This window comes from Rhinatrema bivittatum, chromosome 14 (genome assembly GCF_901001135.1).
Source record: "Rhinatrema bivittatum chromosome 14, aRhiBiv1.1, whole genome shotgun sequence".
In the NCBI taxonomy this organism is placed as follows: domain Eukaryota; kingdom Metazoa; phylum Chordata; class Amphibia; order Gymnophiona; family Rhinatrematidae; genus Rhinatrema; species Rhinatrema bivittatum.
The window spans coordinates 35,265,849-35,288,554 of record NC_042628.1 but is presented as its reverse complement, the minus strand read 5'-3'; the positions used below and the strand labels follow the sequence as shown (position 1 = coordinate 35,288,554).

Below are 22,706 nucleotides of genomic sequence, written 5' to 3'. Positions count from 1 at the left end.
TCAACTGATTACATGCTATCTAGTTAAGTTCAACTAGTCCTAGTTTTGCCCCATTTATTTATTTATTGAATGTTTATACCATCCATTCAATCATACTCAAGGTGGACTCTTGAATTCATGTTTCTAGGAAAAGCTGGGCTAGATTTCCATAGGGGCAGTGGGCTAAAACTAAAATCCAAAGCAGTGTAAATGGAAAATGGCAATGCTTGCTCTTGTAAATTAGATTCAAGAAATGCCCCCTTTGTTTTTTGTGCTGTAGAGAAGAAATATGGTAGCTGTACTAGTCTTAAAAAGTTGAATTTTTACAGGCTGTAATACCTTTTATGGCACAAACATAAGAATGATCCAAGGATATTTTACAGGAGGTTCCAAAAGTGCACACTTCTCTACTGACAACATTCAAAGTTTATGTATATCACCATCTTTGGACATCTGTTTATCCCATAACCAGTTGAAAAGAATCCTGCCTTTTGTCCCAATGTCAAAAAGGCATTTTATAAAGGATCAACTGATTTTGCAATATTTTATGTGAGAATTCACAAGAATGCCATAATTCTGAGTTATCCCTTTCTCTTAGACATTAATCTGTGTTTTGCCTTTTTACAAAAACTTTTCAGATTTTCACTGTTTGCATGAAATGTTTGGCATTATATTCTACAGTAAAAGTTTTCAAGAAAAGGATATTAAATGTTTGAGAAATTATTCATAAAGGTGCAAGTAGTTCTTATTTGATAATTTATTTTCCTTTAGTTCAGTCAGACCTGTCCAGATGAACCTCCGACCAGCAGATGGAGACAGGCTTACTGATGTCACTCCTTATAGGCTCAAAACTTAAGACCCAGAAAAATAGAAGCAAGAAAAAATCAATCTAGAATATATAACACTTGCTAACTAGAATTTCTCTATTAATTAGTTGGTCAACCTTCATACAATACCATGCAAGGGTTGTCGTGCTGGTAAGCTCTATTAGTTTTTCAGAGCTTTATAAATCATTAGGTGACCAAATATTGTGCTGTATAATATGCAGTTTCAGTCCAGGAAAGTGATGATTCAATTTAGTACTTAAAGTACTTATCTTAAAGTCCACTTGGAAGGTAAATTCTTGCTGTCCGACAACGCGTGGTTTCGGGGTGAAGGTACCCCTTCATCAAGGACCCAGCTTGAAATGGGATGTCCAGTGAATATAATGTTTCTGTAGCGATGCAAACCGCTATCGCTGGGAAGCTTTAAATGTGGCATGTGCTTAAACTTCCTGGAAATTGCGAGTTCAATAGCTTGTAAGAATCGCAGTGCTCTAAATGACTTGTTGGCATCCGTGGTGAAGAGAAATGTCCCTTTAAAGATTTCAGGTACTTGTCAGGCTACCAGTGCCGCTCGGAGAAAAAAATTCTCTCTGCTGCCTATAGGCCTTATAGGCTGACACCAGCTTGCCAGTATTGTCTGTAACAAGCTAACTGTGGACAATTTTAATTAAACTATTTACATAAACTGAGAATGCAAAATCTCATATACTTTTTTTTTTTTTTTTTTTTTTTAAACAATGGACTTCTAGAAGAATAAGGGTGCTGAAGACACAGTAATGCACAAATAACGTAAAAGAGAAGTACTTACCTGCTTAGAAACAGCACAAGTCATACAGTTCTTCAGCATCATAGCAGAATGAAAATTAAATTGCAGAAAATGTGAATATTTGGCAGAACAGGGAGGGTCCTGGACTGGTTTGACTGGACTAATCAAAAGGAAATTATTAGATAAGAACAAATTTCACCTTCGTCTTCATCCAGTCACATTAGTCCAGATGAATTGGATGTACCCAAGCTACTCTATATTAGGGCGGGACACTGCCAAACCAGCTCTTAACACCTCTTTTTCCTGTTCACCACATCCAGGAGATAATTCATTTCACCATTCATTTCAGGAAACCATGCCCACTGGACCAACTCAGCGAACGGTGCTCCAAAGAACTCAACCAACTAGACCTCACTGACGCCAACACAGCCACCTCCTCATGGATTGAACTCACCAACAAAATCGCGGATCAACTCTGCCCAACCACCACTAAAGTAATACAACCTTCACTGGACAACAGAAAACCTTGGTTCACCCCTGAACTTAAATCCCTAAAACATAAACTACGAAATAAAGAACAAAGCTGGAGAAAAAAACCCTCTTCTGCATCCCACGCTGCCTACAAAGCCACCCTCAATACCTACAGAAACGCCATCCATAAAACCAAAAAGATTTCTATGCAAGAAGAATCCACAATTTCATCTTTGACTCAAAGCGCTTTTCTCCTACGTTTCACTCACTCACAAAACCAGCTTCCTCATCCATTCCAGATCACTAAGCTCTTAACAAAGCCAACGAACTTGCCAACTACTTCAAGACAAAAATTTCCAACCTAACCCGCTCCCTTACAAACCAAAATCCCCCACCAACCTACCTCAACACATCCCAGCCCCTTCAGAATTTCAGCTTAGAGGCCTTCGAACCTACATCTGCCCAGGAGATCGAAAACACCCTCAAGAAAATCAAACCATCCTCTCATCCGTCGGATCCACTACCCACAAACCTGCTCACCGCCATCCCAAACACCATCGCACAACCCATTGCGGATATCATCAATACCTCTTTAGCTCAAGGCACAGTACCAAATCAGCTAAAACTAGCAATTCTCAAACCGCTACTGAAAAAACCAAACGCCTCACCTACCGACCCAGCCAATTTCCGGCCCATCGCAAACCTTCCCTTGATTGCCAAACTGATGGAAAAAGCAGTCAACAAGCAATTGTCAGAATACCTAGAGGAACACAACATTCTCTCCCCCGCTCAGTACGGATTTCGGAAATCTCTAAACACAGAATCCCTTCTGCTTTCCCTCACGGACACCATCATCTTGAACCTGGAGAAAAACAATCATACCTTCTGGTGCTTCTAGATCTATCCTCAGCTTTTGATACGGTAAATCATACACTCCTCATAGACCAACTAGCAAACATAGGCATCAAAGGTACGGCACTCAACTGGTTTAAGTCCTTCTTGTGCAACAGGTCATACAAAGTCAGAATAAACAACAAAGAATCCCATCCTGTCCTGTCAGACCAAGGTGTACCTCAAGGCTCCTCACTCTCACCCACCCTCTTCAACATATACCTCCTCCCCCTCTGCCAACTTCTCTCAAAGCTTAATCTCACCCACTACCTTTATGCGGATGACATACAGATTCTCATCCCAATCACAGAGTCTCTTCAGTTTAGGTGTGAACAAATGTAATAGATGCTATACTCAGTGAGTTTATCTATATTTTTGTGATTGTAGTTTACTTAATTTGTTTGCTCAGATCTGCCCCTAATTGCTTTAAACATTTTTCTTATAATTTAGATGTCTTATAATATGATATATGATTTATATACCTGTATTAAAGGATATTGGTTGTGACATTGAATTTTCTGTATAAGAATGTAATGTTCTTGGTAAAATTTTCAAAATTGGAAAATAAAGAATTAAAAAAAAAAAAAAAAAAACCATCACATTCTGGAAGGACTGCTTACAACCAATTAAACAACTACTTTCCAGCCTTAACCTGGTTCTAAATGCCAACAAAACGGAGATGCTACTTATTTCACACGACTCACGTATCAACTCATCAAGCTCCTCACAATCATCTACCTTAAACACTGATTTCGCCAATGACGTCAGGGATCTAGGAACTTGGCTGGATAACCAACTAAACTTAAAAAAATTCATAAACACCACCACTAAAGACTGCTTTTTCAAATTACAAGTCCTCAGAAAGTTGAAACCGCTCCTTCATTTCAACGACTTTCGTCTAGTTTTACAATCTATCATCTTATCAAAACTCTACTATTTATTTATTTCGGATTTTTATATACCGACATTCTCAATACAAGTATCGAATCAGGTCGGTTTACATAGAACATTAACTGTCGCAATAAAGGCGTTACATTAAACAGCGTTTCTTAACATATATTTTCTTAACATATCACATATAAATATAACTATAAATACAACTTAAATATAAGTATAAATACAGTTTAACTTAAATATAAATACAACTTGAATACTTGAATACTACTGCAACTACTTGAATACTACTTGAATACTACTGCAACTCTATCCTACTCGGTCTCCCCACCAATAGTATCAAACCTCTACAGATGGTACAGAATGCCGCCGCCAGAATCCTCACAAACACCAATAAAAGGGATCATATCTCCCCCATTCTCTGCAACCTACACTGGCTACCCATTAAACATAGGATCTTATTCAAAGCTCTCACTATCATTCATAAAGCGATACACAACACTGCTCCCATCACACTAAGGACACAATTTCGACCGCATACTTCATCAAGACCCATCAGAAGCGCCTACAAAGGCACACTATTTGCCCCTCCTGCAAAAACATTGCTAAGGAAGAGAGCACTTTCAACTGCCGGACCTCACCAATGGAATGCTCTACCCCCAGACCTATGCCTCGAACCCAGCCTACCAGAGTTTAAAAAAAAGCTAAAAACATGGCTCTTTAGGCAAGCTTTCCCATTCACTTAATGTATGTCTTCATGATCTGATCCCTTAATTTTCATGTCTTCATGATCTGATCCCTTAATTATCAAGTCTCCTTACCCCTTCTCTCCTTACCATCCTTCCACTCCTCCCTTCTCCCCTCCCCCCTGAGAATGTGACCCAGCATTCTAACCATTTCAGGCCCCTTCCTCGCCGGCTCCCCCTCTTCCACCCTGTCCATCTGTTCCATGTTAAGCCAACTCTCGCAAGCCACTGATTATTTTGAATTTTGAATTATTATTTTGAATTATTATTTATTATTAATTTATATTTATTTATTACCAAGTTGTTTTATTCTGACTCACTGTTATAACACGTTATCTGTATAGTTCACGAAGACTCATTGTTTCTGTTAGTTGTATAGTTTAAGGAGACTCATTGTTACAGTTCCATGTAATAAACCCTGGTCAGACTTGTAAGACCAGGGAAATTTGCAGTTCTATGTAAACCGGATTTATTTATTTATTTATTTATTTATTTAAGGTTTTTATATACCGGCATTAGTATGCAAACATCATGCCGGTTTACATTGGAACTAAAAAGGAGGAAAGGAAATACAATGAACAGGGGTATTGGGAGGGGGCATAGCATAGGCTGCAGAGGAGATAAAGGCAAGGAAGCGGACAGTAAACTGTGATGAACTATGTACAGTATGGAGTATAACTATAAATACATTATAAATACATTATATACAGGGCTGTGGATCAATTGTGTTAGTCAAGAGGACAGAGGGGGCAGGGTGGAGCGGGAAAGAGAGGTCTATTCGAGGTAGGCTATTCGGAAGAGCCAGGTCTTTAGTTTCTTTCTAAATTTTGCGTAGCATGATTCGAGTCTAAGGGGGGTCGGAAGGGAGTTCCAGTGCCTGGGGCCTGCGATGGAGATTGCTCTATCCCTTGTAGAAGAGAGGTGGGCTTTTTTAAGGGAAGGTATGGTAAGGGTACCTTTATTGACAGTTCTGGTGGGCCGGTCAGAGCGTGTAAAGATGAGCGGGTCATCAAGCCAGTCAGAGTTATGGGAGTAAAGGGATTTGTGGATAATGGACAGGGTTTTGAAGAGGGTACGGGATGTGATGGGGAGCCAATGAAGGTCTTTGAGTATGGGGGTGATATGTTCAAATTTCTTGGTGTTAGTGATGACTCTAGCAATGGAATTCTGGAGCATTTGTAGGGGTTTGATGGAGGAGGAGGGGAGTCCAAGGAGGAGGGCATTGCAGTAGTCAAGTTTTGAAGAGAGGGTGGCCTGAATGACAGTCCGGAAGTCTTGGTTGTGGAGGAGGGGTTTCAGCTTTTTTAGAATATTTAGCTTGAAAAATCCCTCTTTGAGGATGGAGTTAATATGTTTTTTAGGTTTAGTTGCTGGTCCAGGGTAACCCCAAGGTCTCTTACGTGTGTTTGCGATGACGTGACTTTAAAGGCAGGGTCGTTGGAGATTAGGGGTTTGGGGGGTTGGTGTGGGGATATGAGGAGTAGTTCAGTTTTAGAGGTGTTGAGGGCGAGGTGGATATGTGTGAGGAAGTCATTTATGGAGGAGAGGCAAGATTTCCAGTGTGCTAGGGTGTTGGATAGGGAATTCTGAATAGGGATGATGATTTGCACATCATCGGCGTAGAGGTAGAATTTGAGGCCGAGGTCAGTGAGTAGGTGACATAGGGGGGTGAGGTAGATGTTGAATAAGGTGGAGGAGAGGGAGGAACCTTGCGGGACGCCTTGGGACAGGGGGTAGGGTGCTGATTCAGCGCATCCAATTTTGACGGAGAATTTCCTGTTGGATAGGTAGGATTTGAACCATAGGAGGGCGGTGCCTGAGATGCCAATTTCGGACAGTCGGGTGAGAAGTTTGTTGTGATCAATGGTGTCGAAGGCCGCGGAGATGTCTAGTAGGGCAAGGAGGTAGCTTCTACCTTGGTCCATGCCTCTGAGGATGTGATCTGAGAGGGTGAGGAGGAGGGTTTCCGTGTTGAAATGTTTGCGGAAACCAAATTGGGTGGGGTGCAGTATTTTGTGGTTTTCTAGGTGCTCTGTGAGTTGTACGTTGACAATTTTTTCCATGACTTTGGAGATGAGAGGAAGGTTAGAGATTGGACGGAAGTTAGAAGGATTTTTGGGGTCTAGAGAGGGTTTCTTGAGTAGGGGTTTGACAATTGCTTGTTTGAGTGAGTCGGGGACGCATCCTGATGAGATGGATGAATTAATGATGTCGGCAATTGGTTTGGCGATGGAGTTTGGGATGGAAAGGAGGCTTTTTGTGGGTATGGTATCAGATGGGTGACAGGTTTGTATCTTATACAGGAATTTCGGTATATAAAAATTAAAAATAAATAAATAAAATAAATAATGCTTGGAAAAGGAATGCAAAGAAGACCAGGTTGCCACCTTATAAATATCTGACAGAAATGCCAATCGCATTCCGCTCATGAAGTGGAATGAGCCCTCACCCACCTAGGGAGAGAAAATTCAGAATCCATGAAAGCTGCTGTGATGACTTCCTTAATCCAGTGAGCTACTGTGGCTTTAGTAGCTGCTTTACCTTTCCACACTCCAGAACATAAGACAAACAGATGATCAGACTTCCTGAAAGCCTTAATGACCTTAAAATAACTCAGATGATTGTGGTCATTGCTCATGAACTGATACTGTGTTCAGTTCTGAAGACCAAATCTCAAAAAAATAGAGACAGGATGGAGGTGGTCCAGAGAAGGGTGACCAAAATGGTGTGGGGTCTTATGAGAAGCTGAAGATCTAAATATGCATTCCCTGGAAGAGAGGAGGTGCAGGGAAGATATGATACAGATCTTCAGATACCTGAACTTAAACCTTTTCCGTTGGAAAGGAAATTTTACAACTAGGTGTCATGATATGAAAGTCCAGGGAGGGGACGATTCTGAACCAACATCAGGAAATATTTCTTCATGGAGAGCGTGGTGAACGTCTCGAATGCCTTTCTGGAAGAGATGGTGAGGATGAAAACAGTAAATGAATTCAAAAGGGCACAAGATAAACAGTGTGGATCCCTAGAGATTAGAGGTTGGAAATGAAGAACAGGGTGATGGGTAACGTGCACGGAACAGCAGTTACTATCCTTAATGGAAGGCATGGGGGTAACATGCATGGAGCGGCAGATATAACCATAAATAACTTGCTGGGAATACTGGATGGCCCATTGGTCTTTATCTGCTGCTATTTCTATGTTACTAGGTTAACTCAAAAGAATTCATTAAATATCTAAGGCATATGAAGCAACTTATATTCCACTGCATTGGAACAATTACTGAAAGTGGGCAAACAATGATCCACATGGAAGGCCGAAACCACCTTTGGCAAAACAGAAGGGATTATAAGGATCCTATCTCCTTAGTAATCATCAAAAACAACTTCCTACAAGAAAGCGCCTACAACTCCAAAACTCTATGAGCAGAGCAAATAAATAAATGGAAACAAGAAAGACAATTTTCAAAGTAAGTAGCTTCAAAAAGATTCAAACTAAGTACCCATCAAAAAGGACAAAGCTAAATTCAGATCTGAAGAAGGTACAAGAGACCGAAGCGGGGGGGGCTTATTATACTTTACACCTCTCATGAAACATGATACATTAGGATGCAAAGGCAAGGATCTACTCAATACATGACCCCTGTAACATGAAAGAGCTGCCATATGCACCTTCAAAGAATTGAGAGCTAAACCTCTGGACAGATCTTCCAGCAGAAAATCGAGGATCTGAGACACTGAAGTCTTACCAGGAACACACTGCTTCTCAGTACACCAATGCTCAAAAACTCTCCACACTCTCACATAAGTGTTGCATTCGTGCCTATTCTCGTCCTCACTCCACCCTCTCTACCTTTGTGGTGACTCCCTTCGGCTCTGACGGACAGATGCAGCCATGGCTTCTCCCTGCCTCTTGGTCCTGGTGTCCCCGGGCTAGCTTGACGCTACGGATCCGCCATGTTCCTGATGACGTAAGGGCGCGCGCGTGTGCTCCAGACTTTGTACCAGCAAGGGCGAGAACCTCGGGGGCGTCCCCCAGTAGTGACATCATCCATTTTCACTTTAAAAGGTCTTTGTTTGTTAACCTCTAACGAGTTAGCAAGGAACTCCAACAGGACTTGTTTCGGCAGTCCACAATACTTGCAACAACGATCCGAGTGAGCAAGGGGAATCCTTCTCCACTGCTCGGCCTTTTCAAACTTACCAGGAGTATCCGCTCCACGGGGGCTCCGCTCTCTCTTCTTGATTTCAGATTGCCAAGACGGGATCCGGTACGTGCTCCTTGAGGGCCTACGTCCCTGTATACTCAGAAGACTCCTCATTTGCCTGGAAGAAATCGCAGACGTGAACACAGTGAGTTCTATTGTAGATAGGAATCGGTACTCGCTCCACGAGGGCCTACATTCCTATAGCTCTGAAGACTCCCTTCCATCCAAGACATTATCGCAGGTACAGAGATTTATTTATTTATTTATTTATTTAAACATTTTTATATACCGGCATTAGTTGTGGACATCATGTCGGTTTACAATAAACAGGTTAAGCTTGGAAATTACATTTTAACAGGGATGTCAAACTGGGAGAGGGGGTAATGAAAGGTAGCTGAGAAAAGACAGGATAACAAAACGTGGTTCCTCAAGATGGGGAGAGGGAGAATAACAAAACATAGTTCCTCAATATGAGGAAAGGAGTAGAGGTAAAGTGGTCTACTTTGGCACGGAATGATAGCTTTCTATTCTGGGTAAGCTTGGATCGAGAGTTATATTGGCAAGAGTGCAGATAGGAACCGGTACTTGCTCCACAAGGGCCCAATGTTCCTAGAATCCTTTACAGACTCTCTTCTACTCTAGAAGCCATTTCATATACAGCTATTGTGTTCTTATTACAGACTGTTTATAGGAACCAGTGCTCGCCTACGGCTCCTGTCCCTGAATATACTGAAGACTCTCTGTGGCATAGAGACCATTGCAGACATCTACTATTGTGAGTGTACCATCTTGTTTCCAGTATACCCTGTCTACTCACTACTTCTAGTTTCTCTCTACAGCTGAGTGACCCAGAGATTATATTCCAGTATCAGAAGGACTTCAGCCCTGCCGAACACATCACTACTGCCACCACTGGTGGTCCAGCTTCCAACCTAATAAAGAACTATTTGTGTTTATCTCATATTCTAGCCTAGCCGGTGGTTCCTCTCAGGATTTCCTCCTGGGGGCGCTGTCACCTGCCATCAGCCCAGGGATTCACCATTTTCTCCTAGTGGTCATTCCTTACACTACAATCACTCTGTGGGAGCCAACCACTACCAACCACTAACACCGCTTACAGAAATATTATATAGAAAGCTACCTTCTCTTTCTATGGGACTTGCCAGCAGCCTATACATAACAGATTGCTACTCCGTAGCGGAAGCATCATAAATTGCAATCTCAGTAGCAAAGTATGATATACCTATTGTTAGCTCCTCTCCTTAGAAGAGTATCATTGAACAGACTGCCAACTCCTCTTCCTTGGGAGTTGATCCATAACAGATTACTACCTCATTCCTTACAGGAGCATCTAACAGCAGTTCGCTAAGAAATTACTAACTCCGCCCTCCTGGCGAGGTAAGCACTACAGATAGCTAACTCCTCACCTCTGGAGGAGCAGATCATGTCATATTACTAACTCCTCCCCCTTTCATGAGAAAAGCAGAAAAGATTGCTAACTCCGCCCTCCTGGCGGGGTGAGCGATAACAGATAGCTAACTCCTCCCCTCTGGAGGAGGAGAACGTAACAATAAGCCAAGGAATTAGAAAACTTCCTAGCCTGTAAGAGGTAGCCACAACTGCCTGTAGACTTTCTTTAATAATCTAGCCTTCTCAAGGGCTAAGCCATAACACAAAATCAATCTGGATCCTTGTAAAGTACCAGACCCTGTGCCAGCAAGCTCGAATTGAATGAAAACCTCAAGGGCTTCTCTCAAAGTAATCACATGAGATCTGCATACCAGGGACACCTTGGCCAATCCGGCACAAGCAGAATCACCAGACTGGGATACTCTGATGTTCTCTGGAGAAACCTTTCTATCATGGGTCATGGAAGAAACACGTACCAAAGCTGTCCATTGTCCAGACTTGGACCAATTCATTGATTCTGGACGAGAGATTTTCTTTCTATTTACTGAAAACTTTGCACTTCTGCTGGGTGCCATGAGATTCAACTAAGGCAATCCCCATCTTGTCACAATCTGATTGAAGACTACCTAAGACAGAGACTACTTTCTGGTATTGACTACATTGCAACTGAGATAATCTGCCTGAGAACTGTCCATGCCCGCAATGTGAGATGACAAAGCCTTCAGATTCAGTTCCGCCCAAGCAATGAACAAAACTATGTCCAACCATATCTAAGGACTCTTCATTCCTCCTTAATGGTTTATGTATGCCAGTACTGTGGCATTGTCGTACATTATTTTGATCGCCAACCTCTCAGGAGAAGAGTGAATGCCAGCAAGGCCAAGCAAATTGCCCTGGCTTCTAACTGGTTGATGGACCACTGTGCTTCCTTGGGATTCCACTGATCCTGAGAAAAGTGACTCAGACTGTGTGCCTCCCAGCCTTTTAGACTAGCATCCATTGTTATTGTCACCCATTCCGGAGTTTCAAAGATCCATGTCAACTTCAAGGTTCTGGGAACTTAGCCACCATGGTATACGGATTCTCACAGCTTCTAGTACCTGTAATCTTATGGAATAGCACTATGACTGAGGATTCCATCTGAAAAGTAATGCTTTCTGAAGAGGCCTCATCTGTGCTCTTCCCATGGCACCAAATCCAAACCCACTGCTATGGAACCCAGAAGCTGAAGGTAAGACTACGCCATCGGATTTTTTGCAGCCAAAAGTGCTCACATTTGACACACTATTTTCTGGTCCTTCTGCTCTGTTAGGTGAACATGGCCCAACTTTGTAATGCAAGAGACTGGGCCAGTTGCAAATTGCTCTTGAAGAAATGTATTAACCAGCCCAGCTCCTGCAGGAACTGAATCACCCTCTGGGTGGCTAGGAAGCTGAGTGTGCCTTTGCTCTGATTAGCCAGTCATCCAGATAAGGATGTACCAAGATTCCTTCTTTGTGTAAAGCTGCTGCAACCACCACCATTACCTTTGAAAAGGTCCTTGGAGCTGTCACCAATCCAAATGGCAGGGCTTGAAATTGGAAATGCTGATTCAAAACCTTAAACTGAAGAAAGCGCTGATGATCCATCCTGATTGGCATATGATGATAAGCCTCCATCAGATACAGTGCAGTCAGGAATTCTTCTCTTCTTACTGCCAGAATCACTGATTTTAGTATTTCTGGAAATGAGTTACTCTCAAGAGCTGGTTGACCCGCTTCAAATCCAGGGTAGCAGGACCAGTCCTTCTCTGGAACTATAAAATAGATGGAGTAACATCTCAGACATTCCTGTTCCTTTGCAACTGGAATCCCTGCCTTCAAGCTAGAAAGCATTCCTAGAGTTGCTTTCACCACTTCCTTCTTTTTGCTGAAATGGAAAATCATAAAAGCATCTGTAACAGGTCGGAAGAATTCCAGGGTGTAATTGTCACAAATGATCTCTAACAGCCACTAATCTGTAGTAATTTGGTCCGATCTCCAAAAAACTGATAGCGGCCACCTATATCCGGGAGTGGAGATAGAGACCCCAAGAACTCACTGTGAAGCCCGGGAGGATCCTCACAAGAGGATCCTTCCTTACCTCTTTTCTTGACAAAAGGATCGGTATCTGGAAAAGGTTCTCAACTTGCGACAGGATGTACCTTTGCTCTTGTAAAGCTTCAAGTCTTGAAATCTACTGCGAGACATAAAGGACTGAGAAGATGCTTTGGCTCCATCTTCTGCGAGTCGTGGCATCTTGGAGTCCCCCAAGCTTTTTCCATTTCCCTGAACAACAGATGCCCCTTAAAGGGAAACTTTGTTAAGCTTTGTTAGAGAATGAAAGTACAGAGTAATGCAGATGAGAATGAATTTACTCAATCCTACATTTAAGAAGTAATATCTCAAAGAGATAGTAACTCAATTATATATCTGGACTTGACCAACATTACTCAAATAATGATTTTATTTATGAAATTGTAACCGAACTTTATTGGCACCTGTTAGAATGTACGATATCCTAGATTTACTAACCTTAGTCTATGTGCCTATTTGTCTATTTGTAAACCGTTGCGATGGTATATAACTTAGCGACGGTATAGAAAAGTTTTTAAATAAATAAATAAATAAATAAATAAGCTGAACTTCGAGATAGAGAGTCTGCTGACCAGTTCCTTAACCAAAGAAATCTTTTGCAGCTACAACAGAAGCAACCCCCCTAGCCAAAGAACCTACCAGATTAAAGTAGGCATTGGTTAAGTATCCTGTTCCAAAGAGCCATCCTGCACATGCTGTGCCAGATGTAACCAAGATCTGACTAAAATACATCTGCAGACTACAATCTATAGGGCCATGCTAACCACCTCAAAGGCTTGCTTAAAAACAAACTGTCTTCTTGTCCTGAGAATCTTTAAGGGTAGTGCCACCCTCTACCGGGATATTTGTTCTCTTGGTTAGTGCACAATCTCCCTTAAATTTTGCCTTGGGAGACACCCATTCCAGATCAATTAGATGCTGAGCCACCTTATGGAGTGGAAAAATGATGGTGATTTCCCAATACTGACCATAATCAGGTCCTCAGTGATACTGGACTTCTCTTCCCTTTTTTCCTCTGCAATATCCAGAGTATACAGGAAATGGGAAATAAGGGATGTTAGTTCCTCTTTGTGAAAAAGACAGTACATTGAGGTATCTTGTACAGTCTCTGGAAGACATTCCCCATCCTTCTGGTCTTCCTCACTATTCTTAAGAGGCAGATTATGAACATCCTAGGGAATCTGCCAAAGGATAGAAATCCTCTTCCATGCTCCTGTCCTCTTCTGCCCTGGGCCTCTTCCTTGCCTGGCCTCAGCAGGAGATGAAAGTAACAGAAGATCAGGGACAGGACACTGTCCTGTGCCCCGTCCCATATAGATCTGGAAGCCTTTAATAAATTCTTGCGAAATGGCAGCCCATGATAAAGAAGAAACATCAAAATTAGAAGAAGCATACAATGCAACAGCACCTTATGCTGCCGATGGAGAGGGCACCATGGTCTTTCCCACATGCCCCAAAGGGCTTAAGGGATGGGGGACAAAATCCCTCTCACTGCTCCAAAATGGCCTCCAGAGCTTCTTCCAGGCCCTGGGCTTCAATGGAAAACAAACAAGATGCTGCAGCACCAGCCACGGTACCCCCCCCCCCCCCCCATGGTGAAGAAATTGACACTCCAGAGCTCCCACCAGGCCTTCTGACACTCCTGACAAAACTTGCTTTCTCCCCCCACGTATAGCTTTTAAGGTTTGAAGCACTGCAAATTGCAGCGTACTTCCAGTGCTCAGCCACCATCATATATGCTGCATGTAACTTGCAGTCTCTGTGGAAAACAACATTTTCACACTTTCTCCACTCACCCAGCCTCAACTCAATCCAAAGACAAAGAAGCACTGCCGCCACAGCCCAAGGCCCCTGGAAACTCAACTTCTGTCAATCTTCTTTTTTTTTAAATTTTTCCTGACAGCCTTAATTAAAGAAGCAGTAGCCAAAAATGCAATTGAAGAGACTGGGGGACAGCAAGGAAGAAGAAAGGGAAACAGAAGATGGACAAGAGAAGGTAAGTAAGGGAAGGGGGAGGAGGGGTAGAGGAAGAGGGAGGCTAGGGAATGGGTATATGTAAATGATAAGTTAGGTGGATGTTGGGAATCCCGGCCGCGGGCGGCCACGGCAGGGTCCCCCCCCTTACCTTCCGGCTCGCTTCCCTCACTGCGGCCTGCTCCATTCCTGCTCGGGCCACGTCGGGGCCTTCTCAAGGCGTCCTTCCCACGAGGGAGACACCGCCGGCATCTTCAGGTTGCTCTGCCCCTAGGTGCGCTTGTGCGCACCTGCCCGGGATTTAAAGGGGCCACAGCAGGAAACCTTGGCCCGGCCCCAAATCCCACGTCATCACCAGAGGTCTATTTAAGACTGCTTCAGACCTCATTGCCTTGCCTTGGCAACAGGTCGACTCCTTGAGTAGCTAGTTGCTGATTCTGCTTGTTCCTGTCTCCATTCCAGTGTCCTGCTTGTTCCTGTCTCCGTTCCAGCCTTCCTGCCTGCTCCAGTTCCATTCCTGCTCCCGTGTTCCGGTTCTTGCTTGCTTGCTTCTTCGGTTTTAACTTTGGCCTGGTTCCTGATATTCTCTGTCTGCTGCCTGTCCTGACCCTTGGTGTGTTCTCTGGCTTCGTCTACCTTCTGCCTGCCCTGACCTCTGGCCCGCCTCCTCGTCTTGCACCTCAGCTGCCTGCCTCGACTCCTGGACAGTCTAGGACTTCCCAAGCCTTCAGCTGCCTCGACTAGGACTGTTCTCTGGACTCCTCTTCGCCAGGCGACATTTCCCTAAGTCCTGCCAGCCCCAGCACCCAAGGGCTCAATCTGCGGGGAACGAGGGCTGGTATAGGTGAAGGTCCTGTCAGGTATCCTGGTTCTGATCCGCCTCCCGGCTACAAGTACCGCTGCTGGCCCTCCTTCAGTTCATCCTCCATACACTCTAGCCGGCCCAAGGGTCCACGATCACAACAGTGGATTGGTTTGTGAAAGAAGTTTGATATATATTGTTACATGTTAAATGCCAATAAATATATTTTCACACAAAAAAAATAAAATAGAGAAGGCAAGGGAAAGTGAAGCGCACCAGACCTCCTGGAAGCCCTCTTATCCTGCCTTGCTCAACTGAGGGAGGGAGCACAAGGCTTTCTCCTCTCAGTCAATTCCACCTATTCCTTTTTCTATTTTTTTAAATGACCAAGGACCTCACTCAAATGAGGGAGGGAGAGAAATCTTTCACCTCTAGGAGCCTCTAACTAATTTTTGTTTTCAGCCTACCAGGCTGTAGTCCACAGCACGGGATGCTTGTCTATCATCTGCTGCAGACAGAGAATATTAGAAGGCTGGTGTCAGCATAGATGCCTGTAAGGAGTGACATCAGCGAGCCTGTTGATCTCTGACCCCTTCTGCTGGTCAGTGGGCATAATCCATTCGTCTGGACTGGTCTGACTGGATGAAGAGGAAGTAAGACATTTTGAGGGTGATTTTCAAACATCTGGCATTTATTTATTTATTTATTTATGAAACTTTTAACATACCAACATTCATAGGGCATATCATGCCGGTTTACAAAAAACTGAAGCAGGTGGAAAATACAATGAACAGGGGTGGGGGAGAAGGGGAGCAGGTAAGAAAAGTGTGAGAGGGGGGTAGGGGAAGAGCAGCAAGAAAGGATAGGGCAGAAGGAGAGAGATGAAGGATAGGGCAGAAGGAGAGAGATAAGGATAGGGCAGAAGGAGAAAGATAGGGCAGAAGGAGAAAGATGAAGGCATAGATTACACCGCAGATATGTGCATAAATAAACCAATTTTCAAAGCGGACTTATAGGCATAAGTCCACTTTAGAAATTATCCCACAAATATACCCTGCACATTAAACCTGTTATTTGGGGAGTACAAAGTTGTCCTCAAAATTTACATACATATGGTTGAATTTTATAAAGTATGTGCATAAATCCAAACACTGCCCCCAACTACACTTCCAGGAACACTCCTGCTTAGTCCAGTTAAACCTACGTGCATACAGGATATTTCTGCATAAATTTACTCACATAACAGGCAGATTATTGTGTAAAACATTTTTTACATGCAGAAGTACATTTGAAAAATACCACCTTCCCTGTACGTACCAGGATCAGTCCAGGACACCTCACACAGTCACACATGCCTACGTATAGATACACATACTTTCCAATACAAAAGTACACTTCCTTATCTACATCCTACCTGTGCAGATGTTCCTGGTTCAGGGTGATAGATTCATGGAAACACTCCTGGGCTTTCATAATATTTCCAGTCAGAAGGCAGGAAATACCATAATCAAGCCAGTGCTCAACACTCTGACGATCTTGGGCCAGTCGCTGAATAGAAGAAACCATCAATTATAAAGACATACTAGCAACAGGACAAGTTATGAAGAAATGCAAGTGGTAAGAGATAGCTACAAGAAAACACGAGCAGCAGGGAACAGTTAAAAGGAAAGGCCATGGTATTCTGATATCTCTGAGAATGACAACTTTCTCCATAGCTAAGAGAACAATGGCGATAGAAGCTTTCTGTGCCTTTATATCCCCTACTAGCCCATGGCAGCTCTCAGAATGTCAGCAGTGTAACATTGAGAATAACATTCTGCTTATGCCACAGCACAAAAAGAAATTTAAGTCTACTGATTTCAAGCTCCATCCCTTCAATGCTGAATAATTTGGTATTTCTCACATACCTCTTGATGATAAGCAGCTGCAAGTTCAAAGTCATCATTGATTTCTGCTTCCCGGGCAAAATGTCGTAGCTGTTGTGAGTCAGTAGTGGGAGGTGGAATTAGGCCAGCACTGTCATCTGAAATTGTCTGTCAAGAAAGCAAAAGAGAACACGATTAGTGCTTTAGGTTCTCAATCCAGTCTTTGGGACACAACTAACCAGACAGGTTTTTAGGATATCCACGATGAATAAGTATGAAATAGATCTGCATGCACTGCATCCATTTTGTACAAATCTATCTCATCCTTATTTACCGTGGATATACTGAAATCCTGTCTGACTATGTATATCCCGAGGATTGGCTTGAGAATCCCTCCTTTAGTTACAGTTATGGGGGCAATTTTTTAAAAAGTTGCACTGCTTCCAGGAATGTGGGTACTTTGCAAGTATATTTTCAAAGGGAAATTCCCCACAGTTTCCCTTTGAAAATTAAGTGCTAGCCAGAGAGCTTTGGCTATGGACTTTGCACCTGCTTTCAAAATGAAATTCCCACATGTTGTCTGCCCTCTCTTTATGGTGCGGATAAAAGTACCTACACTGTGAAACAGCACAGTACGTTTACCCATAGGGGAACAGGACAACTTTTAACCAATGATTTTTAATCAGTTTACTGCTTAAAAGTGGATTTTCAAAGGGCTTAACCCCGTTAATTTCAGGAGGCAACCAATTAAACTTCTAATGCTGAAAAGGCCCCCCCACAGACTAGCCAAATCTGAGCCTTAAGCCACTCAAATTTAGCCAGTCCAAACAGAGGCGACTCCAGATGTGTTCCAGGGGTGCAATTATAGCCACCACTGATATTCAGTGCCAGATGGCCAAGTTTAACTGGTTAACTAGGGCCACCCAAACAGAAGATCTAAAATTAAACAGTTAACCACAGCAAGTTTCAAAGTAAAAGTGCATACATTTTTTTATTATTGCCCCAAGAAAGTATAACAGATTGGGCATCAGAGACCCCTTTCTTACCCACCCCTCTAGATCCCTTTTCGTTCAGATCACCTGGTTAAGGGCGATATGCATCTGGTCCACCAGGTAGATGTATAGCTCCTCAAGGAAGGCCTGCAGTTGCTCAGAGTCCTCAAATGCTGTTGTCCTCAGATACTTCTCTCTTACAATCTTCACCACAGCATGCTGTAGAAAACACAAAGAAACTATTTCAGTATACCTGCTCTTAAAAGACAACATAGAATCTCCATGGTCCTAGGATGCTCAGTTATTCCTCTGTCTGCTTCTGAACAGAACCAAAGAAAAAGGTGTATTGTGGGGATTAAAGGGTCTGCAAATATTATAAAATAGAAAGTGTACAAATTTATGGAAGGAAAAAATACTCAAATCCAGGTAACTGAAAGTGTAGCACTAATGAAAATGAAAGTATAGCTCTGTTCCCAGATATGGAGCCGTGTTTCGCAAAACACTGCATCAGAAGGAACAAAAGGGAGTATCTCTAGAAGAAATCAAATAAAGAGTAAAACAGTTAACGCTAACAATCCATGTTGGGTGAAAAAGTTACATATGCAGACCACAGAGTATGGTAACACAGCAGAGCACAGAGTAGGAAGCAAAGATACACAGGTAGGGGTAGATTTTCAAAACATACGGCGCGTGTCCATGTGCGCGCGCTACCTGGCACACACACATGGATGCGCAATTTTATAACATGCGCTCTTCCCCCCTCCCTCCCCAGAGAAGAAAACTTTCAGGCTCCTTGGCTTTGCCACCCACCTATGCTACTCATCCCCTTCTCTTCTCCAAGCTCTCCCACCCCTCAGTACCTTTCTTGCCAGCTCATTTGAAGTTCAGACCTGGAAATGATGCAATCCCGGGTGCTTCCAGCAGAGGTATGGGCATCCGTGCTGGAAGCATATGTTATCAGCATAATTGCTCAGCAGCTGACTGAATAGCAGGGGCGGGTAAGGGGAGCTGAAGAGTCTGGATTTTTTAATTCTTCTCTGAGGAAGGAGGAGGAAAGGGGAGATGGTCTGCAACACTGTGACATGGTTTTTTGGGGTTTTTTTTTGTAAATTATAGTTTATTAGACAGTATGCAATAAACAATATACAATGAGTGAGGCACAATAATATACCATACAATCACTTTGATACTGTCTCAGTATTTAACTGTTTGGAATCCAAAAAACCCACATAAAACATTAGGTTTAAATTCCATTAAAATCAGAATCGGGGAAATCAAAGAGAAAAACAAAAAAAGAGAACCACCCTCTTCCCCCTCCCTCCCCTCCTGCACGAACAAAACAAAACAAAACAATTGTGACATACATTGCCAACAGTAACTATCAAAGCTGAAGGATTCAGTATTAACCAAATAGCTTCAAAAGCCTGGATTAACAAAGCAACTCCAAGGCTCAGGGTATCCAAACATAATTGCTCCTAAGAAATAGGAAAATAATTAGTATCCTCTTCAAAACCCAATATTTAATCAAGACCATGATGTAAAGAAACCCAACGTATAAAAGGGCCCCATGTTTTCTGAAATTTCGGGAAAGTATGGTTCTTCAGTGCAGTCAACCTATATCAAGCACAAACCTTCTCTAGCCACTATAGAACAGCCTTTGTGGAAGGAATTATGATTGACTTATGATTAACTTATGCTTTGATTCTTACATGGCCTCGAGGAGTTCTGCTGTATGACTTTCCCTTATGGCCTCTGGTGGGCAATGTGATACAGCAGATAGAGAAACATCCAGGCAACGTGATCCTGGTGACTCCAGAGTGGCCATGCCATCCGTGGTTCTCAGAACTCGTCAACATGGCCATAGACTGAACACTGAGGTTTAGCCATCTGTTGAATCTTCTTCACCAAGGTCCAATATTTTCAGACCAGGTGGCTCACTTTTGTCACTTGGCCTAGCTTTTAAGAGGAAACGGCTGAGAAGATATTCCATATCTGTTATTACTACCATGTTGCAGGCTAGATGAACTTCCACATCATTAGCGTATGTGTGAGTTTGGAAGATCGTTGAGTCCTGGTGAATCGCCAATGGCATGCAGGTTATTCAAGCTACTGTATCGCATTTTTTTACTTTTCTTCAGGAGGGTTTAGTTAAGGGTCTAGTCTTTAATTCTCTTAGGGCACAGGTAGCAGCTTTGAGCTGTCTTGGAGGAAAGGTACAGGGTTATTCTCTATCAGCGCATCTGGATATTATACATTTCCTTTTGGGGGGGGGGGGGGCCGAAGAATTTGCATCCTCTGCAGAGAAAAGCTTGTCCGTCTTGGAATCTTAACCTGTTGCTTAGAGGACTGTATGAGGCTCTGTTCGAACCACTGAGGAGAACAACATTAAAAGGATTTCTCTCTTAAGTTGGTTTTCCTGGTGGCTAATTATTCTGCCAGGAGGATTTCGGAGCTCCAGCATTGTCATGCCAAGACCCATTTCTGCAGATTTCAGAGTCAAGGGTGCCATTACCCATGGTGCCCTCTTTCCTGCCTAAGGTGGTTTCGGCATTCCATGTTAATCAGATGGTGGAACTTTCAGGTTTTCCAGATTTTGATTCATCTGTGCCTCATGCAAGAGAACTTAGGTTCTTGGATTTGAGGCGCACTGCTAAGGTATCTGAAGGTTACCAATGACTTCCATAGATCTGATCACCTATTTGTTCTGTGGAATGGTCCAAAGAAGGGGTGTCAAGCTTCTAAAGCTACAATTGTGCATTGGCTTAAGGAGGCGATTGGATTGGCATATATATATCTAAGGGTTGACCAGTGCCTGAGGGTTTCAGGGCTCATTCAACGATTCTCAGGTGATCTCTTGGGCCAAGGCTCAGCAAGTATCTCTGCAGGAGATTTGTAGGGCGATTACTTGGAAGTCACTGCACATTTTCGCCAGACACTATAGCTTGGATGTTGGGGCTCCAACTTCTATGGGCTTTGGTGAGAATGTTCTGCGAGTAGGATTCTCCAGGTCCCACCCAGTTTAGGGGTGCTTAGGTACATCCCAGGAGTCTGGACTGAACTGGGTACTTACTAAAAAGGAAAACTGGTTCTTGCCTGCTAATTTTCATTCCTATAGTACCGCAGATCAGTCCAGAGACCCGCCCATGGATGGTGGAAGAGTCATCCTCTCGTTCTGATTATTTGTATAAAATGCAGAGTTGTTAATAGTTCTCCATTCTATTATTGGTTTTAGTTTCTGGACGGAGTTTCCAATTGGTTATGGTGTCACCATCCTCCTGTTCATTGGGGGAGTTTGCTGTTAATAATTTTTTAGGTGTGGTTATCATTTTGGCTTGGGTACAGATCAAAGCTGAGGGACTGAAGGTGGCATACTAGGATATGTAGCATTGTCAGTAAAACATTCTCTGTCTCCATCTGCTAGCAGGGATGCAAAACCCAAGAGACTGGACTAATCTGTGGACCTACAGGAATGAAAATTAGTAGGTAAGCAGCAATTTTTCTGTATTCTGCCTCCATCTGCTGGCAGAGGGAAATAACCCACTTGGCTGGACTTCTATAGCAGGATGAAAAGGAAGAGACTATTCTGTTCTATGTATGGAGAGAGAAAAGATAGGAAAATTAGTTTCTTACCTGATAATTTTCGTTCCTGTAGTACCACGGATCAGTCCAGACTCCTGGGTTTTTGCCCCCCCCCCCCCCTAGTAGATGGAGACAGAGAAGTTTTCAAAACAAAATTCCACCTTATATAGGATGGTGCCACCTGCAGTCCGGCAGTATTATTCAATGTCAAAGCAGAATGGCTCTCAAAAAACCACCATAACTATGTACAATAATCCTTCAACAAGAAAAAGAAATAACCGGTTCACTTAACCCTCCTAGGAACTGAACCTGTAGAACCACTTGAGGACAGTCAATCCAATTTCTGCAGATCTGAAAACAAATCAATCAATAACTGAGCGGATTCTCCCATACTTCCATGGGAAAGCAAGGACTCTGGACTGATCCGTGGTATTACAGGAACGAAAATTAGCTAAGAAACTAATTTTCCTTTCCCTGTACATACCCAGATCAGTCCAAACTCCTGGGATTTACCAGAGCTTTCTTACCTGGGATGGGATCTGGAGAGGCCCGCTCTGCTTCTCCAAAACCTCCTTCACCCGGTGCCTGAACATCCAGTCTGTAGCGTCTGGAGAAGGTATGCAAAGATTTCCAAGTCGCTGCCCTGCATATCTCCTGCGGTGAGGCCATTTGACACTCCACCCAAGAAGCCGCCTGCGAATGGGTAGAATGAGCCAGAAGATGTTATAAATCAGCTTAGTTGACAAACTAGGAGTTAGCAATCTGATGTAAATCTGCTGTTAGACTGCGGAGCTAGCAATCTGTTATTATTGGCTCCTAAAGAAGGAGGAGTCAGCAATCTTGTAGCGTCTCAGATATCGTCTTGCTAAGGAGTAGCAATCTGTAATGAATCTGATATAGGTGTGGGTGGATCCCTGGGCCGGTGGCAGATGACCATGCCCCCGGGAGGATATCCCGAGAGGGACTACCGGCTAGGCTTGGGTATAGAGATAGAAGGAAAATTATGTTCTTACCTGATAATTTTCGTTCCTGTAGTACCAAGGATCAGTCCAGACTGCTGGGTTATGCCTCCCGTCCAGCAGATGGAGTCAGAGAGAAACTGAAAAGGCACCACTCATATACCCTGGTGCGCCCCCTGCGATCCTTCAGTATAATCCATAACAAAGCAGTATGAATTTAGGAACAATGGCAA

At 43.2% G+C, this 22,706-nt stretch overlaps 1 protein-coding gene across 5 annotated transcripts in view; it reads right to left on the bottom strand.

Annotated features, from left to right (window-relative positions):
* The window catches only part of CFAP70 (cilia and flagella associated protein 70), a 351,702-nt gene that overhangs the window by 74,985 nt on the left and 254,011 nt on the right, over nt 1-22,706 (bottom strand). For all 5 annotated transcript variants that reach the window (XM_029576140.1, XM_029576137.1, XM_029576141.1 and 2 more), the window contains 3 exons: nt 18,023-18,154; nt 16,986-17,111; nt 16,493-16,626 (listed from right to left, as the gene is read on the bottom strand). In XM_029576140.1, the coding sequence (XP_029432000.1) occupies nt 16,493-16,626; nt 16,986-17,111; nt 18,023-18,154 (392 nt within the window). The remainder of the gene's footprint in view (nt 1-16,492; nt 16,627-16,985; nt 17,112-18,022; nt 18,155-22,706) is intronic.